We start from the raw sequence: 24,139 nt of genomic DNA, 5'->3' as shown, positions 1-24,139 counted from the left end.
TGGAAACAGTAGACTGGGAGTATTTAGTAAAGCTGGTACCTGTTGCACTGCTCAGTTGTAGGAATCGTGCTCAGTCATCACCTGGAAGTCCGTTAACTCTATGCAGCGGTCTATTCTGGTCTCTTGTGCTGCGCAGTTTGTAGCTTTGTAAGTAGGCTGTTTGGGTTTTTATGTTAGTAACGCCATGTAGCGCTCTATATGAAAATCACTGACTGTGCTGTGTGCAGTCTGTGGCTGGTTTGCATTGTTGGAATTTGCTATTGTAGTGTTGGGCTGTTGGCTGTTAACAGCGCCCTTGCTCAAAGTCCGTCAACTGCACATACGGTTCACGTCCACGCTGTCGCGGCATGCTACCAGTGTTAAAGACTGCGATGGAGCTCCGTATGCCACAGCAAACTGGCTGACACTGACGGCGGCGGTGCACAAATGCTGCGCAGCTAGCGCCATTCGACGGTTCCTGGTGTGTCCGCTTTGCCGTGCGTGTGATCATTGCTTGTACAGCCCTCTCGCAGTGTCCGGAGCAAGTATGGTGGGTCTGACACACCGGTGTCAATGTGTTCTTTTTTCCATTTCCAGGAGTGTATATATATATACACTCCTGGAAATGGAAATGGAAAAAAGAACACATTGACATATATATATATATATATATATATATATATATATATATATATATATATATATACACTCATGGAAATGGAAAAAAGAACACATTGACACCGGTGTGTCAGACCCACCATACTTGCTCCGGACACTGCGAGAGGGCTGTACAAGCAATGATCACACGGACGGCACAGCGGACACACCAGGAACCGCGGTGTTGGCCGTCGAATGGCGCTAGCTGCGCAGCATTTGTGCACCGCCGCCGTCAGTGTCAGCCAGTTTGCCGTGGCATACGGAGCTCCATCGCAGTCTTTAACACTGGTAGCATGCCGCGACAGCGTGGACGTGAACCGTATGTGCAGTTGACGGACTTTGAGCGAGGGCGTATAGTGGGCATGCGGGAGGCCGGGTGGACGTACCGCCGAATTGCTCAACACGTGGGGCGTGAGGTGTCCACAGTACATCGATGTTGTCGCCAGTGGTCGGCGGAAGGTGCACGTGCCCGTCGACCTGGGACCGGACCGCAGCGACGCACGGATGCACGCCAAGACCGTAGGATCCTACGCAGTGCCGTAGGGGACCGCACCGCCACTTCCCAGCAAATTAGGGACACTGTTGGTCCCGGGGTATCGGCGAGGACCATTCGCAACCGTCTCCATGAAGCTGGGCTACGGTCCCGCACACCGTTAGGCCGTCTTCCGCTCACGCCCCAACATCGTGCAGCCCGCCTCCAGTGGTGTCGCGACAGGCGTGAATGGAGGGACGAATGGAGACGTGTCGTCTTCAGCGATGAGAGTCGCTTCCGCCTTGGTGCCAATGATGGTCGTATGCGTGTTTGGCGCCGTGCAGGTGAGCGCCACAATCAGGACTGCATACGACCGAGGCACACTGGGCCAACACCCGGCATCATGGTGTGGGGAGCGATCTCCTACACTGGCCGTACACTACTGGTGATCGTCGAGGGGACACTGAATAGTGCACGGTACATCCAAACCGTCATCGAACCCATCGTTCCACCAGACCTAGACCGGCAAGGGAACTTGCTGTTCCAACAGGACAATGCACGTCCGCATGTATCCCGTGCCACCCAACGTGCTCTAGAAGGTGTAAGTCAACTACCCTGGCCAGCAAGCTCTCCGGATCTGTCCCCCATTGAGCATGTTTGGGACTGGATGAAGCGTCGCCTCACGCGGTCTGCACGTCCAGCACGAACGCTGGTCCAACTGAGGCGCCAGGTGGAAATGGCATGGCAAGCCGTTCCACAGGACTACATCCAGCATCTCTACGATCGTCTCCATGGGAGAATAGCAGCCTGCATTGCTGCGAAAGGTGGATATACACTGTACTAGTGCCGACATTGTGCATGCTCTGTGCCTGTGTCTATGTGCCTGTGGTTCTGTCAGTGTGATCATGTGATGTATCTGACCCCAGGAATGTGTCAATAAAGTTTCCCCTTCCTGGGACAATGAATTCACGGTGTTCTTATTTAAATTTCCAGGAGTATATATATATATATATATATATATATATATATATATATATATATATATATATATATATATATATATATATATGTAATGACTTTTGAACACTATTAAGGTAAATACATTGTTTGTTCTCTATCAAAATCTTTCATTTGCTAACTATGCCTTCAGTAGTTAGAATCTTTTATTTAGCTGACAGTATTGGCGCTCGCTGTATTGCAGTAGTTCGAGTAACGAAGATTTTGTGAGGTAAGTGATTCATGAAAGGTATAGATTATTGTTAGTCAGGGCCATTCTTTTGTAGGGATTTTTGAAAGTCAGATTGCGTTGCGCTAAAAATATTGTGTGTCAGTTTAGTGTTGATCAGAATAAGTAAAGAGCGAAATGTCTGAGTACGTTCAGTTCTGCTCAGCTGTTTGTAAATCAAATAACGTAAGGGATTTATCAGCACAATCATTCATAAATTTTTCTAAGGGGACGTTTCAGCTTCAACGTGATAGTCAGTGTCTCTGTGAAAGCTACCCCTTCCTCAGGTGGTGCCCTGTTACTTTCGATTACGTAATCATCTCTGAAGTAGAGACAGATTCAGAACTCGTACACGTAAAAGGGAAAAATATCATAGCTGAACAGCATGCAACTAAACGGACTATGGAAGAGATAGATAAGGATATTTTGATCATCTGTAGAATTACGTGGTGATGCTATCTGTGAGATTGGGAATGAGTTATGGAAATCAGAAACCATGACGTGAATGGCAAGGCAATTTTTATCTATTGATCCACAAAAGAAAAACAAGTCAAATTCTGACCATCAAACAGGATTCTCAATGACGTCATCCTTGAAGATGTCCACGTATTAATAAGTGTAGAGTACCTCATATGTGCATAAATTCGTAGCGGTTTTTCCTAAAGTTTAATAAGCACATCATATACACATAAGAGACTTTAGTTATCAATAATACATTCTCCTTCACTACTTACAATAGTCTGCAGTAATTTTTCGATCCCGGAACTGTAGAAATCATGTGCTATTGAGGCGAAGAACTCGTCGATCCATATTCGAAGCATATTTTCATCTGGAAATGAAGTTCCTTGAAGGCTGTTCGATAGGGAGCGGAAAAGGTGAAAATCTGAGACAGCAAGGTCTGGTGAACAACGTGAGAGCGGAATGACTTCCCAAACCAACTCGTGAATAGTGTTCTTTGTCAGTCTAGCAGAATGCGGGCAGGCGCTATCGTGGAGTAGCATTACTTCACTCAGTCTTCCTGTTCGATGTTGTTGGACTGCGTCTGCAAGACGCCTCAGTTGTTGACAATGAATGTCAACAGTGATAGTCACACCTCTTTGGAAGAAATTCGTAGTGCAGCACACCGTCGCTATTCAGCCAGATGCATAACATTATGTTTTGTGGATGTACACAGGTCTTTGTACAGGGCGTTGCTGCTTTGTTTGGGTTCAACCATTCCTTTCTTTTCCTTACATAAGCATAAAGACATGATTTGTCGCCGTCAGTAACAATACAGGATAACTTTCGTCAGTGTTGTTCACGACCCAACTGGTGATGAGCAATCAGGGATGCACATATTTGTGATTTTGTGCAAATGGTTCAAATGTCTCTAAGCACTATGGGACTTAACATCTGAGGTCATCAGTCCCCTAGACTCAGAACTACTTAAACCTAACTAACGTAAGGACATCACACACATCTGTACCCGAGGCGGGATTCGATCTTGCGACCGTAGCAGCGGCGCGGTTCCGGACTGAAGCGTCTAGAACCGCTCTGTCACAACGGCCGGCTGTGATTTTGTGATCTGTGATTTTGGCTTAGAGCTTAGAGCATACGATACTTCACAACACTATTTTTGAAACTTCCCACTGCATGCAAATGTAGCACCATGATGGAATTATCACAGCTCATCACATTTGCCAGTCCTCGAGTAAACGGACATGGATAATTGTGGATTAATAAGTTTAAACGATCTTTATTAGACACCGAAGGTCTTCCTGAACGTGGAGGGTCACTGATGTCAAAACGATCCTCCTTACAACGAAAACACCATTTTCTTACCTTGCTGTGTCCAATGGCATTATCTCCATACAAGGTGCAAATATTTCTGGCTGCCTCCGCTGCTCACATTCCTCTATTGAATTGAAACAGATCAATACATCGGAAATGTCCACTTGACATCCATTTTCTAGACTACACAGCTACACTCACTACGCGCAAATGACAAAATGACAATATGTAAACTCAAATAGCAATAGTGAACTACAAATAAAAAAAATGACAATCAATGAACAAACCTATAGCAACCGGAATGCCAGCATGCAAAACAAAAACAACACGAACTTACACACCAATCTAATAGAAAAACAATAATACGAAGAAAAAGACTGTTTGTCGGCACACACAGCGAAACCTAAACGCCATAATGTATGAGGGATGAAATTAAAACACAAGAAGACACTGCTCCCTGAGGTACCCGTATGTAAAAGATACTCGAATGTGGGGATATTTCGTTAACAACTAAAAACAAAACCAGTACTGAAACGCAATACATAAAATGAACTTGAGCTCCACCGACAAAATTTCGGAAGTTGTTCAGAGACATTTTCTGCGCATTCTGGTGGCTTGTTACACAGTAACTACATTCCGATTGATCTTTGTATCTGTATTGTACTGCCGGCCGTTGCAGCCGAACTGTTCTAGGCAGTACAGTCTGAACCACGCTGCTGCTACGGTCGCAGGTTCGAATCCTGCCTCGGACATGGATGTGTGTGATGTTCTTAGGTTAGTTAGGTTTAAGAAGTTCTAAGTCTAGGGGACTGATGACCTCAGATGTTATGTCCTATAGTGCTTGGAGCCATTTGAACCATTTGTATTGTACTGAAAATATCGGATGGTTATAATTAAAGTCCAACGATTCATAGAGGTCCAGTATGGTCTGTAATCATCGTATATCAGCGAAACTTGGAAAATATTCTAATGCGGAACCGATTTATGCTGGAAAACAAGCAGTTCCAATTTCGGCCACCACGTGCAAATCTGGCGCTTTTAATGCAAGAAAGACGCGTAGACATGTTCCCACATGTAATGGATTAGGAACGGGACGTGGACAGAAAATATCAAACAAGCGAGAAAGGCATTATGTTGATATTATTAACCGTCGCTTATACAGTTTATTCAATATGAGCATAGGAGAGGTCGACGAAGTGCTGTACAGAGCAAGATTTGGACCTGGTGGCCAAAATTGGAACTAATCTTTTTTCCATAGTAAATCGCTTCCGCATTAACGCATTGAAATATCTACCAAGTTTTGCTGCCATACGATAATTATAGCCCACATCAGACCTCTACGAGCAGCTGCAGTTGTAAAATAATCGTCTGGTATTTGCAAATCAGTGCGAATGTCGACGGTATTCGCTGTGTTTCTTACTTGGAAACAAACTTGTTTCATTGACTCACACTACTGCTTGGTTCTGTCTCGGGTTTTCAATTTGGATAGCTTTACTGATGGACGTCGTGTATGTATTCACAGCATGCAATGGAAGAGTGCGACAGCGGCGCCAGTCTGTTCCTGCAGCGACGGCAACAACGTCCACTAAGGTTGTTGCTTTGTTCTGTGTTTCGTGTTGTACGTTTTGATTATTGCATTTTTCATTGTCGTTAATGTATTTTCACAGAAACAACTGTGCCAGTGGTACAAACCGAATGTGTCATAATTACGAGGGTCTTTCAATAAGTAATGCAACAGCAGATTGGTTTTATTCAGGATCGCATTACACAATATTATTCGCCACTCTTTTGGCTACTAAACCCTATTTTTCAACATAATCTCCGTTCAATGCGACGGCCGTCCGCCACCTTACTGGGAGGGCCTGTGGTACCACTCTACTGGTCGACGTCAGACGTCGGCATCTTGCTGGATCAGTTACCTCCTTCTGCGGTCCTTCGTTGCTCTTTGTTGTCTTCTGCTGGGCCCCAGGCAACCCTTCGGGTACACGGCTTAGAGTACCCCCAATTTCTGGACGAGTGTGTCAGCACAACCAACAGAGACGTCCAGTTGTGCAACAAAGTGTTTGACCGCGATCGGTCGATCACCTCGAATGAGAGTGTCCGCACGTTCCAACAATGCAGGAGGCACAGCAACGTGCGACTGGCCGGCAAACGGGAGATCGGACGGGTTTGCAAGACCGTGTTGCGATGATGATAGACGCCTCACCCAACGATTGACCGTGTTTTTGTTCACTGCCAGGTCTCCGTAGATATACCGCAAGACCTTATGAATATCTGCGATGCGCTGGTTTTCCACCACAAGAAAGTTAATTACAGCTGTCTGCTTGGAACGAACCTACGCTACAGACGTCATTTTGAATGCTACTATAGACCCGTCACCTATCGAACTTCATTAAACAGTAGGGGCAAAAGCGGGAATATTCCACGACGTCCCACAAGCAATTCCATATTTTTCAAGCGAATTTGGCCTAGGAGAAAGTGTGTTGCATTACTTATCGAACGCCCCTCATACATTATTACCGTGTAGCGAGCCATCGGAAATCACTGGTCTCTTGAACCAGAACTCAGAACATATCCTTGAACAAACTGTGACATCTTGTCGGTGGGGTTCTGATTCGACGATAATCCGACTTCATCCAACACCGTTCTAGTACGTGTGGAAAAGTATGTGCACTATCTGAGGTGATCATAGAACTTGGGTTTTAGGGCGAACCTAATCATAGATATGTTGAATGCGGAGGTGACTCACATCTGCAAGAAAAACTCAGTCCTGAAGTGTGCTGGAAATGGGTTTCCCTACAGAATTTGTTGTTAAATTCGTTTCTTTGCTGTTAAATGTAGAAATGGCACAAAATGTTTCGATGAGAGACTTCGAAAATTGTCAGATTTAAATGTGCGAACGGTTTCGTTTTGGAATTAGTCAGGTCGTGAATCCTCTGTTGTTTAACATAAGAGACTCACGTGGAGTTCTCACTGAAAGATGCGCTAAATATTTTTATGGATGTCCTGTGTGACCTCTAGAACGAAGGTGAAAGAAAATGATTTTATTGTGTTTATGTACAGTCGGTCATGAGAAACACTTTGACATAGTCCTCTACTTCGGGTTCAAATAATGGTCTATATATATGATATCTTGTCAGTGCGACCGCGGTTACAATATAAATGTATTCTGTTAGTATCACCAATATAAATGTATTCTGTTAGTATCACATCTGTAGGATAGCAATGCTGCCGCGCGGGATTAGCCGAGCGGTCTTGGGCGCTGGACTATGGGCTATGCGGCTGGTCCCGGCGGAGGTTCGAGTCCTCCCTCGGGCATGTGTGTGTGTGTTTGTCCCTAGGATAATTTAGGTTGTGTATTAGCTTAGCGACTGATGACCTTAGCAGTTAAGTCCCATAAGATTTCACACACATTTGAACATTTTTGATAGCAATATTTAAGTTGCATTTTGTGAGGTAGTAAAAATGTCAACGTAATTCCGAGACCGTGGAGATGGCCTCCACTAACAAGTAAGGCCGATTCGCAATTAACAAGCATCGTTTCGTTTCAGGTAGATTCTGTGAACACTACAATCCAAAAATATTGGAAGCACTGCTTTGTTTCGAATAAATGGAAGAGAGAACCGGTGGGCCTGAGCAAGTAAATGTTGTGATGTCACTACTTTCGCTACTGTTACTGCTGAACAAAGTGCAGTATCTGCACTAAAGGTGAACATGATGAAAGGTGACATCGTCTTGCCACGTGGCGGCGACTGCGGCTTTAAGGAGAGGTATCCCAGAACGCCTTGTGCTTCGGCGACTTACATACCTAAGAGGCTCTTTGACACGGTAATAGTTTTCCTTGACCTGCATTTATCTCCAATTGAGCACGTTTAAAGTGGGATGGGGTGACAAGTAGCCACGCGTGCAGTTGCAGGAAGACTCCCGTGGTACTAATATGCATTTTGATGCCTTGATACTAAATGCACATGTCTTGTCGCCATCGTATTTTAAAGAATCAGATATTTATACTAGGTAATAGTATCACCATGACTTAAATCCATGTTTTAGATCATAATGTTAGGCATGTCGACTGGTTTCCCTGATTTTTCCAAATCATTTGAGGCAATGCCAGGAAATTTGCTTTGAATGGGCGTTATAGGTTTCCTTCCCAGTCTGAGCTTGATGCGCCTGTAATATTATTGGTGAATGTGTAACGATCAAATAAAATAAAAAAATTTGTATTTTTGTAGACTTCTTCGTGGCTCGATCTGGTGGGGCTTTTAGCTTTATTTTGTCCACTGTGTACATTTCCACTAAGTTTATTTAAAATATTTATATTACTTTACCTCTCTCCGGATGTCCATATATTTGTCAGGATTAATTCAAATCCGCATATGTCATCCCAAAAGAAAATGGCATCAACAGATTTCAAATGGTAGCCTCAGGGATTACGCTATTTTTAAAACGGCAAAATGAAATTTACTCAGTATAAGATTAAAAAAAAATGTTTTCTTTGGGTACCGATGTGTACTACAAATAAACACATTCTCAACTTCGATCTCATTTCCTACCAGAGGGATCGTTTAGTGCAACTAATTGGTAGCTTGTAATGGGACACAGAGATACAGGTGCAAAAACACTTTGTAACTTTTTTAAAAAATAGAATGCGACTAGAATCTTTATTGTTATGAAATTCAAATTATTTCCCTTCAAACAAATTTAAAAGTTTTTCTTCGCAGTGGATGATATGCCAATCATTCTAATGCCATTCATTATCAGTAATGGACGATATGACCTGAAAATCTGGAATCGGAAACGAGAAGCACCAAGTAATAGATCATATAATAAAAGTTATTGGATTCTTATTAATAATCTTTTATTAGTCAATATCACAAAAATTGTTTATAATCGTTGATAAAAAGCGGCTGCATTAATGAAAGTACGTTTATGACGGGCCAAAGCTAGCTGCCGAACTGGGATTCGAATATGGGCAGCTACGTTCCTCAGGAAATGTCCTCCCCATCTGGGGCGTCCAGTTTCGAGTCTTGGTGTGGTGCCAAGTTGTAACCTGTTATGAAAGTTCTGTGCTGCGAGAACATTAATCAAAAGTGTAAAATTTCATTTCACTGGCTTTCTTCGTGTTAGGATTATGCTGTTTCCTCAACTACATCCAGTCCCCAAGGAATGCTGGTTCCGTAGCGTAATTGGAGAGTTAGGATCAAATCCCCACTACACAGCAGTGAATGAGAAGACCATTCAAGAGAGGGGGAAGTCTCCTAGGATACTCAGCAGAGGCGATGTGGAACAAAGGCGAGTAGCAATTATGACAGATTAATGAATTACCTGAATAAATACAAACTTTTAAGCGAATCACAGTTTGGTTTCCGAAGTGGCAAAAATACGGAGTCAGCCATAGCAGAATTCACAAAAGTTGTACTTGATGCTCTTGATAAAGATGAGTGTGTCACAGGCATATTTTTGGATCTTTCTAAGACCTTTGATACAGTCGACCACAAGAGTCTATTAAATAAATTAGAAGCATTAGGAATAAGAGGGGTAGCTAATGACTGGTTTCGATCATACCTAACAGATAGGGTACAAAGAGTAGAGATAACACATACTTCAAATAAATCTAAACATTTAGTAAAACACGTATCAGAACCAAAATACATTAATATAGGAGTTCCGCAAGGTAGCATATTAAGGCCAATACTGTTCCTGATCCACATCAATGAATGACTTTCCCAGTAGTGTTACTCATGGTGAAAAAATTCTCTTCGCTGATGAAAGCAATATTATAGTCACTGAGAAAACAAGAGAACTTCTTGCCGGGAAAGCAAATTAAACTCTCAAGGTAGTTTATGATTGGTCAATAAGCAATAAAGTGACAATGAACACAAAGTAAACTAATGCCATGAATTTCAGTTTGAAGAGGAAAAATGACAATGTTAAGTTAAATGTAGACGGCACCTCTATAGACTGTGTAACAAATGCAAAATTTCTAGGAATGAATATTGATTCTCAGTTGAAATGCTGTGAACGCACAAAGGTACATGCAAACAGAATGATGTCAGCATGTTATGCCCTTAGAACCCTATCATCAGTGTGTAACATGCAGTGTCTTTTAGTTACATATTATTCATATGTACACTGAGTTCTTAGCTATGGCATTCTTTTTTTGGGAAACAATTCCACAAAATATGAACACAATTTTTAAACTGCAGAAAAGAGCCATAAGAATGATAATCACAAATACTAGTCGAGCTCATTGTAAAGATATGTTCAAAACACTGGAGATTTTAATTGCTCCATGTGAATACATTTACCAGTCAGTGCACACACCAAAAATAACATTGGTAATTACTGCACAAACAGCTCTGTCCATGACCATGCAACAAGAGATAGACTCAACTTACATTTACCAAGAAAAAATAAACATAAAACTCAAAATAGCATTTTCTACCAAGGAATAAAACTGTACAATAAATTACCAAAAGAGATTAAAGACATTGCAAAAATACACTTATTTAAAAAGCCAGCTAAAAATACCTGTTATGCAATACATTTTATACATTGAAGGATTACTTAGCTAAAACAGAGTAGGGATTTGATAAAAATGTTATACAAATAAATAATAATAATGATTACAAACTATCCAACATTCCACATAACACCTTCGCTTTAGCGCCGGCCGAAGTGGCCGTGCGGTTAAAGGCGCTGCAGTCTGGAACCGCAAGACCGCTACGGTCGCAGGTTCGAATCCTGTCTCGGGCATGGATGTTTGTGATGTCCTTAGGTTAGTTAGCTTTAAGTAGTTCTAAGTTCTAGGGGACTAATGACCTCAGCAGTTGAGTCCCATAGTGCTCAGAGCCATTTGCACCTTCACTTTATGTTTCTTTCCTTTCTAGAAATAGTTACCCCCAAGCTATGCATAGCACAACACTAACACCTCTTTCTCTTTCTAAGCTCAACATCTCACTCATTATGGAGGAATGCTGACTCAGTTTTTTTAGGATAGCAAATGGGAAGTTGCGGTACAGAAAATGGCCTAGAGATCAGCAGTGTATGTGTGTGTGTGTGTGTGTGTGTGTGTGTGCTCAACATCTCACTCATTATGGAGGGATGCTGACTCAGTTTTTTTAGGATAGCAGATGGGAAGCTGCGGTACAGAAAATGGCCCAGAGATCAGCAGTAAGTGTTATGAAACAATGTGTGTATAGTGTGTGCAGTGACTGATAGTGAGAAATGAGTGAACAGTGTGGCATTACATTACTTAATAAGTTATTTGTAAAAAAACGTATTGTATACCAGGAGAAAATCTAATGATTGTCTCTAAGTAAAAGACTGTAAACATATGTGTATACGAATTAGCTTATTTTAAATTGATCTAAATTTGTAAATACTTTGACATGTCCTATATCCTTGTAAAAAGAGATCTACGGATGAATAAAGCTACTACTACTACTACTACTACTACTAAGTTTATTGGCTTCATAGGAAGTGAATGAGGGCGCAAACACTTCAAGGTATAATTTAAGAGCACTTTATTTCTCTATAATGCAACCACACTAGGAGAGGTGTCTTACAGTGGGTTTTTAAACATCAACGATTATACTCTGCCACTCTATGTGTTACTTATTTTCACCAACTCTCAGTTTCGAAATTCTACCTTCTACTACCAGAGACGAATGCTCTGCTTGTGTGTCTTTCTGGAGATACTCTGTCAAATATTAAGACGAAACAAGAGGCGACTGGGAGGCAGCGCTAGTTCCTCCCTCTGTTCTGACACACAGAAAAGTGCTAGTTATCCCTCGTTGCGACTGCCGCAACTAGTTGCTAGGAGACAAGTGTAAGACGACACTTGTTCCTCTGTACATCCTGATGCACAGAAATATATTACTCGTTGCTAATTATAGAGACAAACTCTACAGAGCATATTCTTTAATAAAAGGCACAACCTCACAACCTCAAGATAAATAACTACCGAAGACATGGGTTGCAAATTGGCACATTATTATTTCACAGCGCCTATGAACGAGTATATCGAAAATGACGAAGCTGGTCGAATGCTCACGTGCTACTGCCGGGAGCATCTACGGAAAGAGATAGAAGGACAATGAAACTACCACTAAGTGCTAAACGGTTGGACGCCCAAGATTCTTCGGGGAACACGGTATTAGGAGGCTTGTCTGCTCTGTAAAGTAGGACAGATGGCGATCAGTGGCATCTCTGCCAAAAGAGCGCAATGCTGGTGCACGCACAAGTGTTTCGGAGTACACCGTTCATCGTACATTGTTGCACACGGAGCTCCGCAGCAGAGTAGTCCGACATGTTCACATGTTGACCCAACGACATCGTCAATTACGATTTCAGTGGGCACGGGACCATCGGAATTCGACCGTTGATCAATGGAAACGTGTCGGCTCTTCGGGTGAATCAGATTTTTGGCGCATTAGGTCGATGATCGTCTCCACAAATGCCTTCATCGAGGTGAAGGCTGCTCGAAACATGCAGCGCGCCAAGGACGCAGTATTACACTATGGTAGACAGTCTCCTGCGCTTGCATGAGACTTGTAGTGGTACTCGAAGACACGCGGACAGCTGCGAACCACCTGCATCCCTTTATGGTTGACGTTTTCCCCGAAGGCGATGTCATCTTTCAGCACTATAATTGTCTGTGTCTCGGAGCCAGGACCGTGCTGTAATGGTCTGAGGAGCATTATAGGTTGATGTCTCGGCTACCAAATTAGCCTGATGAAAATTCTATGGAACCCATTTGGGTTGCTATAGGGCGCCATCCCCACGTACGCAAATCAGCGGGCCTTTATTTGCGCAAATTGCGTGACCAATACGTAGACACATATAACGCCTTATAACCTTAGAAACCTACAGACACACTGTCGGATCCCTGATACGCAGAATGAGTGATGTATTTCGTTTAAAAAACGGCAAACAAGCTATGAAGCAAGGGGTCATAATGTTTTGACACATCAGTGTAGCTCTGTTATTCTAGGGCCGTGGCCATGCACGGCCCGTCCTGCTTACTCTTCTACATATGATAACATCTGTCTGCCCCACTTCTTGGCCATCTCATCGTGTCTTCCCAGCATCATACCCGTGTGTGGTGTTTAACATTATTACTTAAACATGTATCCTTTCTTTTCATACCGTCGAAGAAACTTCTTACATTAACAAAATTTGACAGCCATGACACTTCTTACAAGAAAAGCTTGACCTACTACATTAATAAACCTTGACAGCCGCGACAATACATTATGAGTCTTTGTTTAGGTGACTAATGTAGTCACACTACTTCTAAACAACTTCATTTTCTCTGTTACACTACGTGATCAAAAGTATCCACACCCCCCCAAAAACATACGTTTTGCAAATTAGGCACATTGTGCTGCGATCTACTGCCAGGTACTCCATATCAGCGACCTCAGTAGTCATTAGACATCGTAAGAGAACAGTATGGAGCGCTCCGCGGAACTCACGGACTTCGAACGTGATCAGGAGATTGGGTGACACTTGTGTCATGCGTCTGCACGCGACATTTCCACACTCCTAAACATCCCTAAGTCCCCTGTTTCCGATGTGATACTGAAGTGGAAACGTGAAGGGGCACGTACAGCACAAAAGCGTACAGGTCGACCTCGTCTGTTGACCGACAGAGACCGCCGATAGTTGAAGAGGGTCGTAATGTGTAATAGGCAGACATCTATCCAGGCAAGCACACTGGAATTCCAAACTGCATCAGAATCCACTGCAAGTACTATGACAGTTAGGCGGGAGGTGAGAAAACTTGGGTTTTATGGTCGAGCGGCGTATGGGGAATGCCCGGTGAACGTCATGTGCCAGCGTGTGTAGTGCCAACAGTAAAATTCAGAGGCGGTGGTGTTAGAGTATGGTCGTGTTTTTCATGGAAGGGGTTTGCACCCCTTGTTGTTTTGTGCGGCACTATCACAGAACAGGCTTACATTGACGTTTTAAGCACCTTCTTGCTTCCCACTGTAGAAGAGCAATTCGGCCATGGCAGTTGCATCTTTCAGCACGATCGAGTACCTGTTCGTAGCCGGCCGTTGTGGCCGACCGGTTCTAGGCGCTTCAGTCCGGAACTGCGCTGCTGCTACTGTCGCAGGTTCGAATCCTGCCTCGGGCATGGATGTGTGTGATGTCCTTAGGTTAGTCAGGTTTAAGTAGCTCTAAGTCAAGGGGGCTGATGACCTCAGATGTTAAGTCCCATAGTGCTCAGAACCATTTGATCCATTTTTGAACATGTTTGTAATCCACGGCCTGTGGCGGAGTGGTTACTCGACAATAACATCCCTGTAGAGGACTTGCCTGCACAGAGTGCTGACCTGATTTCTATAGAACACCTTTGGGATGTTTTGGAACGCCGACTTCATGCCAGGCCTCACCGACCGACATCGATACCTCGCCTCACTTCAAAAATGTGTGTGAAATCTTATGGGACTTAACTGCTAAGGTCATCAGTCCCTAAGCTTACACACTACTTAACCTAAATTATCCTAAGGACAAACACACACACCCATGCCCGAGGGAGGACTCGAACCTCCGCCGGGACCAGCCGCACAGTCCATGACTGCAGCGCCCAAGACCGCTCGGCTAATACCGCGCGGCTCGCCTCAGTACAGCACTCCGGGAAGGATGGGCTGCCGTTCCCCATGAAACCTTCCAGCACCTGTTTGAACGTGTGCCTGCGTGAGTGGAAGCTTCATGAAGGTTAAGGGTGAGCCAAGACCATATCGAATTCCAGCACTACCGATGGAGGGCGCCACGAACTTGTAGGTCATTTCAGCCAGGTGTCCGGATACTTTTGATCACATAGTGTATGTATACTTCATACAGCAAAATATGAAATCCGACAGCTGGCAGCAGTGCTGCTATCTTTCAATTGCGAAGCGCAAGAAGCTGGTGGTGGTACAGAAGCTATGGGACTGAAAACGAAACTCGTCTACAGACACACGTTAAAAAAACACTGAGGCATTGCCTTAAAACTGTATACTAAATAGCGATACTTGATTGACTGTGGTAAATTCTTGAAGCAGCCATGCAAAGCGCTCTTTAAATGTAACGGCTGTTCTCTGCTGTCGTACATTAGAGTGTTATACATTATATGAATGTACTGTGGTCGTGCCATGAGATATCCACGGTCAGAGGATGAGAGTCGCAGCAAGAAGAAAGTGCTTTGTCTGCAGGCACATCATGACTAGCGAAGTCCTAGAGCCAAATATCAGCCGTCTGTTAATGTGGCAAATGGGCCAATGTTGGTAATTCTGGCTGTAGCGTCCGTGCCAGCTGACATGCCTGGAAGATTTGTTGAAGTTGAGAGAATGCCTAGAGAATTGTAGGATGTGAGGTCCACCAGTTATGCAAAACACCGTTTATCCTTAATACCCAAATATGTTTCAGCACCACTGTGCCATCATCAGTGGGTTTCCGTTTTATTTGTTCTGTAATGTGAACATTTTTGTTAAATGATTACAAAATTATGTGGATGTTTAGTTTAAAAAACAGTAGCTACCTGTGGTAAATAATACAAAAATGATCCGAAAAATTCATGCTCACCAAGTGTAAAGGTATTAAAAAAAAGAAACGAACCATTGTTTCAACTAAACATCCACACAATTTTGTAATAGTTTAACAAAAATGTTCACATTACAGAATAAATAAAACGGAAACCCACTGATGATGGCACAATCGTGCTGAAACATGTTTGGGTACTGAGAAAAAACGGTGTTTTGCATAACTGGCGGACACCTCACATCCTACAATTTTAGCTGAAAACACGGTCAACACAAGGAGCTGCAAATCCAAATGATGAATGCCTGGAGAATGTTACCTGCGAGCAAGTACAATGTCAACAGTGAAATAAGGAGGAAGTGATGCTATAGTATGGGGATGTATTTCGTGGAAACGACGTGGTCCCATTACTGCACTTAAGACAATGCTAAATGCCGAAGGATACGAACTTATTTTGTAGCTTTGTGTTCTGTGTGCAGTAGAGGAACAGTTCGGAACGATGATTATGTCTATCAGCATCACAGTGTCCCCTATCATAAAGCAGTGTCTCTGAGGCAATGGTTTGTGGACAATAACATTACTGAAATTTACCAACTTCCAGCGTGCTGGACTAGCTGTGGGTCAGCAACTTCCTTTTGTCACTACAACGAAAAACCAGACCAGAGTTACAAAATTTCAGTTTGTTTATTCAGTCGGTGACTAGTTTCTGGCTGGGAGCCATTTTCAAATCATCGTAATATAGACAAAAGTGGTGTTTCCTAATATGCAGAAACATGTCAAAAATGTTTCCATATTTGGAAATACCATGTTTGACTATGTTACGATGATTTGAAAATGGGTCCCGGCCCGAAACTAGTCAACAGTGAATAAAAGAAAGTGAAATTTGCAACTTTGGACTGGTGCTGAATTCCTGAAATTGACTGGCCTTGCCAGAGTCTCGACTTTGGGATGAGTTAGAAGATCGACTTCACTTCGGACACCAGCGTCCAAAGTCACTACCTTCTCTGGTTTTTGTTCTTGAGGAAGAATGGGCTCTCATTCTTCCTCAGACGTTCAGACATCTTTGCTGCATGTTCAACAGGCAAATTGTAAAGTTTTAAATTTTTATTCCTACTGGGGCCAGAGAGTAGAGGCCAGCCCGGCCGATAATCTAATCAAGTAAGCCACTGGGCGGTACTGTTGACATTACGACAAACACTCTGGGCAGACAGGAGTTTGCGACGCCAGTCAACAGTCGAGTGCGTGGAACAGCTAACACGGTGTACCCAAGCAAGAAGTAATATTTTGTGACTTGGACACTAACCTGCTACCGAGAAACTAACACGCTGCAAATTCAACCAGGCCTAACAATCTGTGATCATGGCAGAGCGAGCTAGGAAAAGCTGACTGGACAAGGAGTAGGAAACAAACTTACTCGTCCTCCCCCCTCTAGTAGGTATAGTCAGAAGCGTAGCTATGAGGGCGAAAATAACAGAGCTTGGGGGCTCAAAGGATTCAGTCTTGCAGGCACTGTGTTTGTGTCTTGATCTGGAGAGAAATATGGGCTTTTGAGCTTCAGAGAAACCACTACCCGTCATTGGTGACGACAATCGGATGATGAACCGCCCACTGACTGAGTCATCGAGTGCCAATGAGGCGTGTCTACCTGTGACGCAGCGGTCGCGGGACTTGGGAAACATCACCGATGAGGGGAGCTAGCGTACAACAAGTATCCGCTCTCTGAGGGACTTCGGCCGATGGACTGCAAGCTACGATCCTGTTTGTTGAGGTATGCCCTCAGAGCCTTCCAGCCACCTAGATGTCATCGGCCACCATCCTGGTCGATCCCTGGGAGGGACGACTGGGAGACTGCTGCTTGGCAATGGGCTTCAAGTGTCGGGTACTCCACCAAAACGCACGCCATGGGGATCACGAGCAAGCACAGAGGTGCATAGTCCGCAAGGTTCTGGAGGACGTGGGCTGGTCACACTCGTTCTTCGGCGCTGGTAGCATGCACGGTATTGCCTGCTGGTGTGCTGCTCGCCATCGTGGTAGCTGCCATCCGCGGACCAGGACAATGGAGGTCACAGGTGGATCGGGGGATCAGAGCATTCCGCGACTGGCTCCATTTGCAAGCGCACAGTCCGGTTGGGCTGTATAGGGCTGCTTGAATAAACGCCTATCAATATTACCACTGTTTGACTGTACATCCCGGCGTAAATCTCCCCTCTCCCTCACCACTTCTGTCACCCATCCTGCCGTGTTGTGGCGCGGAAGAAGCCGGGTCCTTCCATCTTACCCTGAAAGTGTCACCATCCGAGTTAAAGCTGTCATAAATGCGAAGGGTGGTCACACCCCATGTTAACGTCAACTATAAGGTGTGCCGATTCTGTTGATCGGACAGTGTATGCGTTTGATGATCTCTTCGAATTTATGGAATCGATGTTTTAACGCCAATGAACTGCAGCTGTAAGTGTTATTACAATGTATAGCAGACAAAAGCCGCTGACTACAGCGGCCTATCTGCTAATATTATCCCACTGAACAAGGGAAAGTATTCTCTGTAAAAGTAATGGAAGCCACTGATGAGGCCAATGAAGACGCTGGCAGGTGGACACTCACCGATGCAGTTGCGCGGTCCGGCGCTGAAGGGTATGTAGGCATAGGGGTGCCTGCCCGTCGAGTTCTCCGGCAGGAAGCGCTCTGGCAGGAAACGCTCGGGCTGCGGGAAGGATCGCGGGTCTCGGTGCAGCATGTACGTCACCACCAGCGCCGTCGTGCCCGCCGGCACCTGGTAGCTGCCTGCAACACCAAGCGGCACGACCGACGTCAAGTGGGCCTCACCGCTGATACATACACTGCTCTGCAGAAATTAAGGACGAGACAGACAAAGTAAGGTACACTCATGCTCATAAATTAAGGATAATTGCAGAATGTGGTGCCACACAACGTGGCACTACACAAAACTGGCGCTAATAGCATAGGTACACAGGGAACACACAAGACACAGATCTCTAAGACCACGGTATTGGGGATAAGTTGAGAAAACCGCCCGGAAACACATATGCTACAAAACGCCACTGTTTCCTGTACCGCGACATCAATATGGGATATGATCACTACGCACAACGCGTTGGCGTACTCTGGATCAGGTGGTCGAGCAGCTGCTGGGGTATAGCCTCCCATTCTTGCACCAGTGCCTGTAGGAGCTCCTGAAGTGTCGTAGGGGTTTGAAAACGCACAGCCGGCCGCAGTGGCCGAGCGGTTCTAGGCGCTACAATCTGGAACCGCGAGACCGCTACGGTCGCAGGTTCGAATCCTGCCTCGGGCATGGATGTGTGTGATGTCCTTAGGTTAGTTAGGTTTAAGTAGTTTTAAGTTCTAGGGGACTGATGACCTCAGCAGTTAAGTCCCATAGTGCTCAAAGCCATTTGAACCATTTTTTGAAAACGCACAGCGATACGTCGACTGAGAGCATCTCAGACGTGCTCGATGGGGTTTAGGTCTGAAGAACAGGCAGGCCACTCCATTCGCCTGATATCTTCTGCTTCAAGGTACTCCTACACGATGGTAGCTCGGTGGGACCGTGCGTTACCATCCATCAAGAGGAAGGTGGGACCCACTGCACCCTGAAAACGCGGACATACTGGTGCAAAATGACGTCCCAATACACCTGACCTGTTACAGTTCCTCTGTCAAAGACATGCAGGGATATACGTGCACCAATCATAATCCCACCCCACACCATCAAACCACGACCTCCATACAGGTCCCTTTCAAGGACATTAAGGAGTTGGTATCTGATTCCTGGTTCACGCCAGATGAAAACCAAGCGAGAATCACTTTTCAGACTGTACCTGAACTTGTCCGTGAACATAACCTGGGGCCACTGTTCCGACAACCACGTACTGTGTTCTTGACACCAGGCTTTACGGGCTCTCCTGTGACCGGGGGTCAGTGGAATGCACCTTGCAGGTCTCCGGGCGAATAAACCATGTCTGTTCAGTCGTCTGTAGACTGTGTGTCTGGACACAACTGCTCCAGTGGTTGCGGTAAGGTCCCAAGAAGGCGATCTACAGTACTCCGTGGCCGTCTGCGGGCACTGATGGTGAGATATCTGTCTTCTTGTGGTGTTGGTACACTGTGGACGTCCCGTACTGTAGCGCCAGGACACGTTTCCTGTCTGCTGGAATCGTTGCCATAATCATGAAATCACACTTTGTGGCACACGGAGGGCCCATCCTGCGACCTGCCGTGTTTGACCAGCCTGCAGTCGCCCTAGTATTCTATCCCTCATAACGTCATCAATATGTGTTCTTTGAGCCATTTTCAACACACAGGCACCATTAGCACGTCTGAAAACGTCTGCATACTTACTCGCTGCACGGTACTCTGACAAGCACCAACACATCTCTGCGTATATGGACTGCTGCCAGCGCCACCGTGCGACGACCGCAGGTCAAATGCAGCGCATGGTCATACCTAGAGGTGATTTAAACCCACAAACCGCCCACCAGACCATTGTTTCATCATGTATCAGTATTATCCTGAATTTATGAGCGTGAGTGTAGTATACTAACCTCTCGGTGAAGATGAACAGAAGTGCGGGAACATGCTGGCCCCTAATCGTGAACAGAAAGATGGACGTCACATGGTGTGAGGTCATCGTTGTTACAACGCGAAATGGAGACGTCGCGCAACGCGACGCAGCAGTTGGAGGAACGGAAAAAGACAGTGTGTGTCGATCAGTGAGCAGTTACGGCGCACTGTACAGGTGTTCTTCATTGCAAGGTGGTCCCTAGACAACATATGAATGACTTGACATGGAGAGCGTTCCGAACCACAGGCAATGCTGCCCGAAGGAGAGGAATGGTCGAAAACGGCCAGCTAAAGCAGCAGATGACGGCTGCATTGTCCAACAGCCAAAAAGCGATCCAAATCCAACAGCGGGTGCAACTGCAACGGCAATTAACGGGTTGCACGGCATGCGGTCTCACGCTCCACAGTCCCACACTGACTGAATGGGGCTGATCTCTTTGGGACTAAAGTGATGAGGACTGCGGCCGCATGCTATACTCGGATGAGAGCAGATTCATTATGTGTGGATCGCCCAATGTTATTGTGACACTGTACTTCAGCCGCATGTGTGTCTTTTCAGGGAAGCATTCGGCCCTGATTTCATTTTTTATGTAGCACAATGCGCGACAGCATAGAACAGCGCAGGTGAGAAACTCTTGGAACGAGACGATACTCGGCGAATGGACTGGCCTGCCCGTTACCTCAACTTAAATCCGATCGATCAGGTATGGGATGCGGTAGGGAGACGCATTGCTGCACGTCTACATGCACGGAAGACCACGCAGCAGTTGTCTACCGTGCTGATGGAGATACGGAACGCCCTACCAAAAGTATTCCCTACCAACCTTGTGGCCACCATGGAAGCACGTTGCAGAGCGTCCACTGCTGTCTATGGTGATCACACACTATTAAGAACCATGTCCCTCCTTTTGTAATGTCCATGAACCATCATGAGCCACGGTGAGTGCAGTGTAACTGTTGTCTTTGAATAAAAATGTCATTTCTATTCGACTCATTGCATATTTCTGTCAGGTACTTTCTGCACTACACTCTGGCAGTTCTTCTATGTAAAGTACATGTTTCGTCGAGCTACACTATGTGATCAAAAGTATCCGGACACCCCCAATATCACACGTTTTCATATTAGGTGCATTGTGCTGCCACCTGCTGCCAGGTACTCCATATCAGCGACCTCAGTAATCATTAGACATCGTGAGAGAGAATGGGGTGCTCCGCAGAACTCACGGACTTCGAACGTGGTCAGGTGATTGGGTGTCACTTGCATCATACGTCACACTCCTACATATCCCTAGCTCCACTGTTCCGATGTGATAGTGAAGTACGCCACAAAAGCACACAGGCCGACCTCGTCTGTTGACTGACAGAGGCCGCCGGCAGTTGAAGAGGGTCGTAATGCGTAATAGGCTGACATTTATCCATACCATCACAAAGGAATTTCAAACTACATCACGATCCACTGCAAGTACCATGATAGGCAGGAGGTGAGAAAACTTGGATTTCATGGTCGAGCGGCTGCTCATGACCCACATATCACGCCGGTAAATGCCAAACGACGCGTCGCTTGGTGTAAGGAGCGTAAACATTGGACGACTGAACAGTGGAAAAACGTTGTGGAGTGACGGATCACGGTACACAATGTGGTGATCCGATGGCAGGGTGTGGGTATTGCGATGAACGTCATCTGCCAGAATGCGTAGTGCTAACAGTAAAATTCGGAGGCGGTGCTGTTATGGTGTGGTCGTGTTTTTCATGGAGGGGGCTTGCACCCTTTATTGTTTTGCGTGGCACTATCACAGCACATGCCTACATTGATATGTTAAGCACCTTCTTGCTTCCCACTGTTGAAGGGCAATTCGGGGATGGCGATTGAATCTTTCATAACGATCGAGCACCTGTTTCTAACGCACGGCCTGTGACGGAGTGGTTACTCGACAATAACATCCCTGTAAAGGACTGGCCTGCACAGTTTCCTGACCTGAATCCTATAGAACACCTTTGGGATGTTTTGGAACGCCGACTTAGTGCCAGGCCTCACCGAACGACATCGATACCTCTCCTCAGTGCAGCACTCCGTGAAGAATGAGATGCCATTTCCCAAAAACCTTCCGGTACCTAATTGAACGTATACCTGCGAGAGTGGAAGGTGTCATCGAGGCTAAGGGTGGGTCAACACCATATTGAATTCTAGCATTATCGATGGAGGGCGCGACGAACTTGTAGGTCATTTTCAGCCAGGTGTCTGGATACTTTTGATCACATAGTATCACTTCGGTGTGACACATGCGCGAAAGTTACTTTCGTCATTACGTTTTGCGCATCTTTGTACATAGCAACTGATGGAAATAAGTGCAGTGGAGAAAAAACTACTATGTTATGTCTCAAGAAATATCAAGCTAATACAGTGAAACACAGCATCCATTCTTGATACTGGTCTCCGTTCGGCAAGGGAGTGAGTCTACCACTTTCTTTAGGCATGGCATAGCAAGCCGACGTCCTCAGTGATAATTAGATACTGCAGAACTACCAAACAGTCGGGATGTCGATAGCTACATTTCACCTCTATTCGAAATAATCACAGATATTTTCAAGGGATTAAGAGCAGGAGATGTAGTGGGCTAGTCGTTGTGCACAGGCTACCTGAATTGTCGTCAAACCAGGAACATATGGATGCAGCCATATGAACACGTCTGTTTGCTGTATCGAAAGACGGTAGTGTCACTACTCTCATGAATGTGTGGGAGAATGGCCAACATTTGACCACCTAGAAAACTGGGAGACACTGGGGCGACAGAAATCATGGGATAGCGATATGCACAGGAGTTGTCATTTATCCTCAGGTGATTCATGTGAAAAGGTTTCCGACGTGCTTATGGCCGCACGGCGGGATTTAATAGCCTTTGACCGCGGAATGGTAGTTGGATCTAGATGCATCGGACATTCCATTTCGGAAATCGTTAGGGAATTCAATATTCCGGGATATACAGTGTGAAGAGTGTGCCGAGAATACCAGATTTCAGGCATTACCTCTCACCATGGACAACGCAGTGGCCGATGGCCTTCACTTAACGACCGAGAGCAACAGGATTTGCATAGAGTTGTAAGTGCTAACAGACAAGCAATACATGGTGAAATAAACGCAAAAATCACCGTGGGACGTACAAGGAACGTTAATAAACTATGGCAGCAGACGACCGAAGTGAGTGCCTTTGCTACTAGCACGACATCGTCTGGAGTGCCTCTCCTGGGCTCGTGACGACATCGGTTGGACCCTAGACGACGGGAAAATTGTGGGCCTGGTTAGATGAGTCTCGATTTCAGTTAGTAAGAGCAGACGGTAGGGTTCGAGTATGGCGCAGACCCCATGAAGCCATGGACCCAAATTGTCTACAAGGTGTGGTGCAAGCTAGTGGTGGCTCCATGATGCTGTGAGCTGTGTTTGCATGGAGTGGACTGAGTCCTCTGGTCCAAATGAAGGGATCATTGACTGGAAGTGGTTATGTTTGGCTACTTGGAGATCACGTGCAACCATTGTTCCCAAACAACAATGGAATTTTTATACATGACAATGCGTCATGTCACTGGACCACAATTCTTCGCAACTGGTTTGGAGAACAATCTGGACAGTTCGAGCGAATGATTTGGCCACCCAGATCGACCGACATGAATCCCATGGAACATTTATGGGACATAAACAAGAGGTCAGTTCGTGCACAAATTCCTGCACCGGCAACACTTTCGCAGTTGTGGACGACTATAGAGGCAGCGTGGTGCAATATTTTTGCGGGTGACTTCCAACGACTTGTTGAGTCGAAGCCACGTCGGGGTGCTCCACTAAGCCGGAAAAAAAGGAGGTCCGACACGATATTTGGAGGTTTTCCGTGGCTTTTGTCACCTGAGTGTAAATATCTTGGATCATGTTCATGGTAAAC

General features: G+C 45.3%; 1 protein-coding gene across 1 annotated transcript in view; it reads right to left on the bottom strand.

The window, feature by feature from the left end:
• The window catches only part of LOC124596297 (cytochrome P450 4c3), a 293,573-nt gene that overhangs the window by 7,286 nt on the left and 262,148 nt on the right, over window positions 1-24,139 (bottom strand). The window contains exon 13 of the mRNA XM_047135397.1: window positions 18,234-18,413. Within this exon, the coding sequence (XP_046991353.1) occupies window positions 18,234-18,413 (180 nt within the window). The remainder of the gene's footprint in view (window positions 1-18,233; window positions 18,414-24,139) is intronic.

Source organism: Schistocerca americana, chromosome 1, assembly GCF_021461395.2.
Source record: "Schistocerca americana isolate TAMUIC-IGC-003095 chromosome 1, iqSchAmer2.1, whole genome shotgun sequence".
In the NCBI taxonomy this organism is placed as follows: domain Eukaryota; kingdom Metazoa; phylum Arthropoda; class Insecta; order Orthoptera; family Acrididae; genus Schistocerca; species Schistocerca americana.
This window is presented reverse-complemented; position numbering and strand designations above follow the sequence as displayed.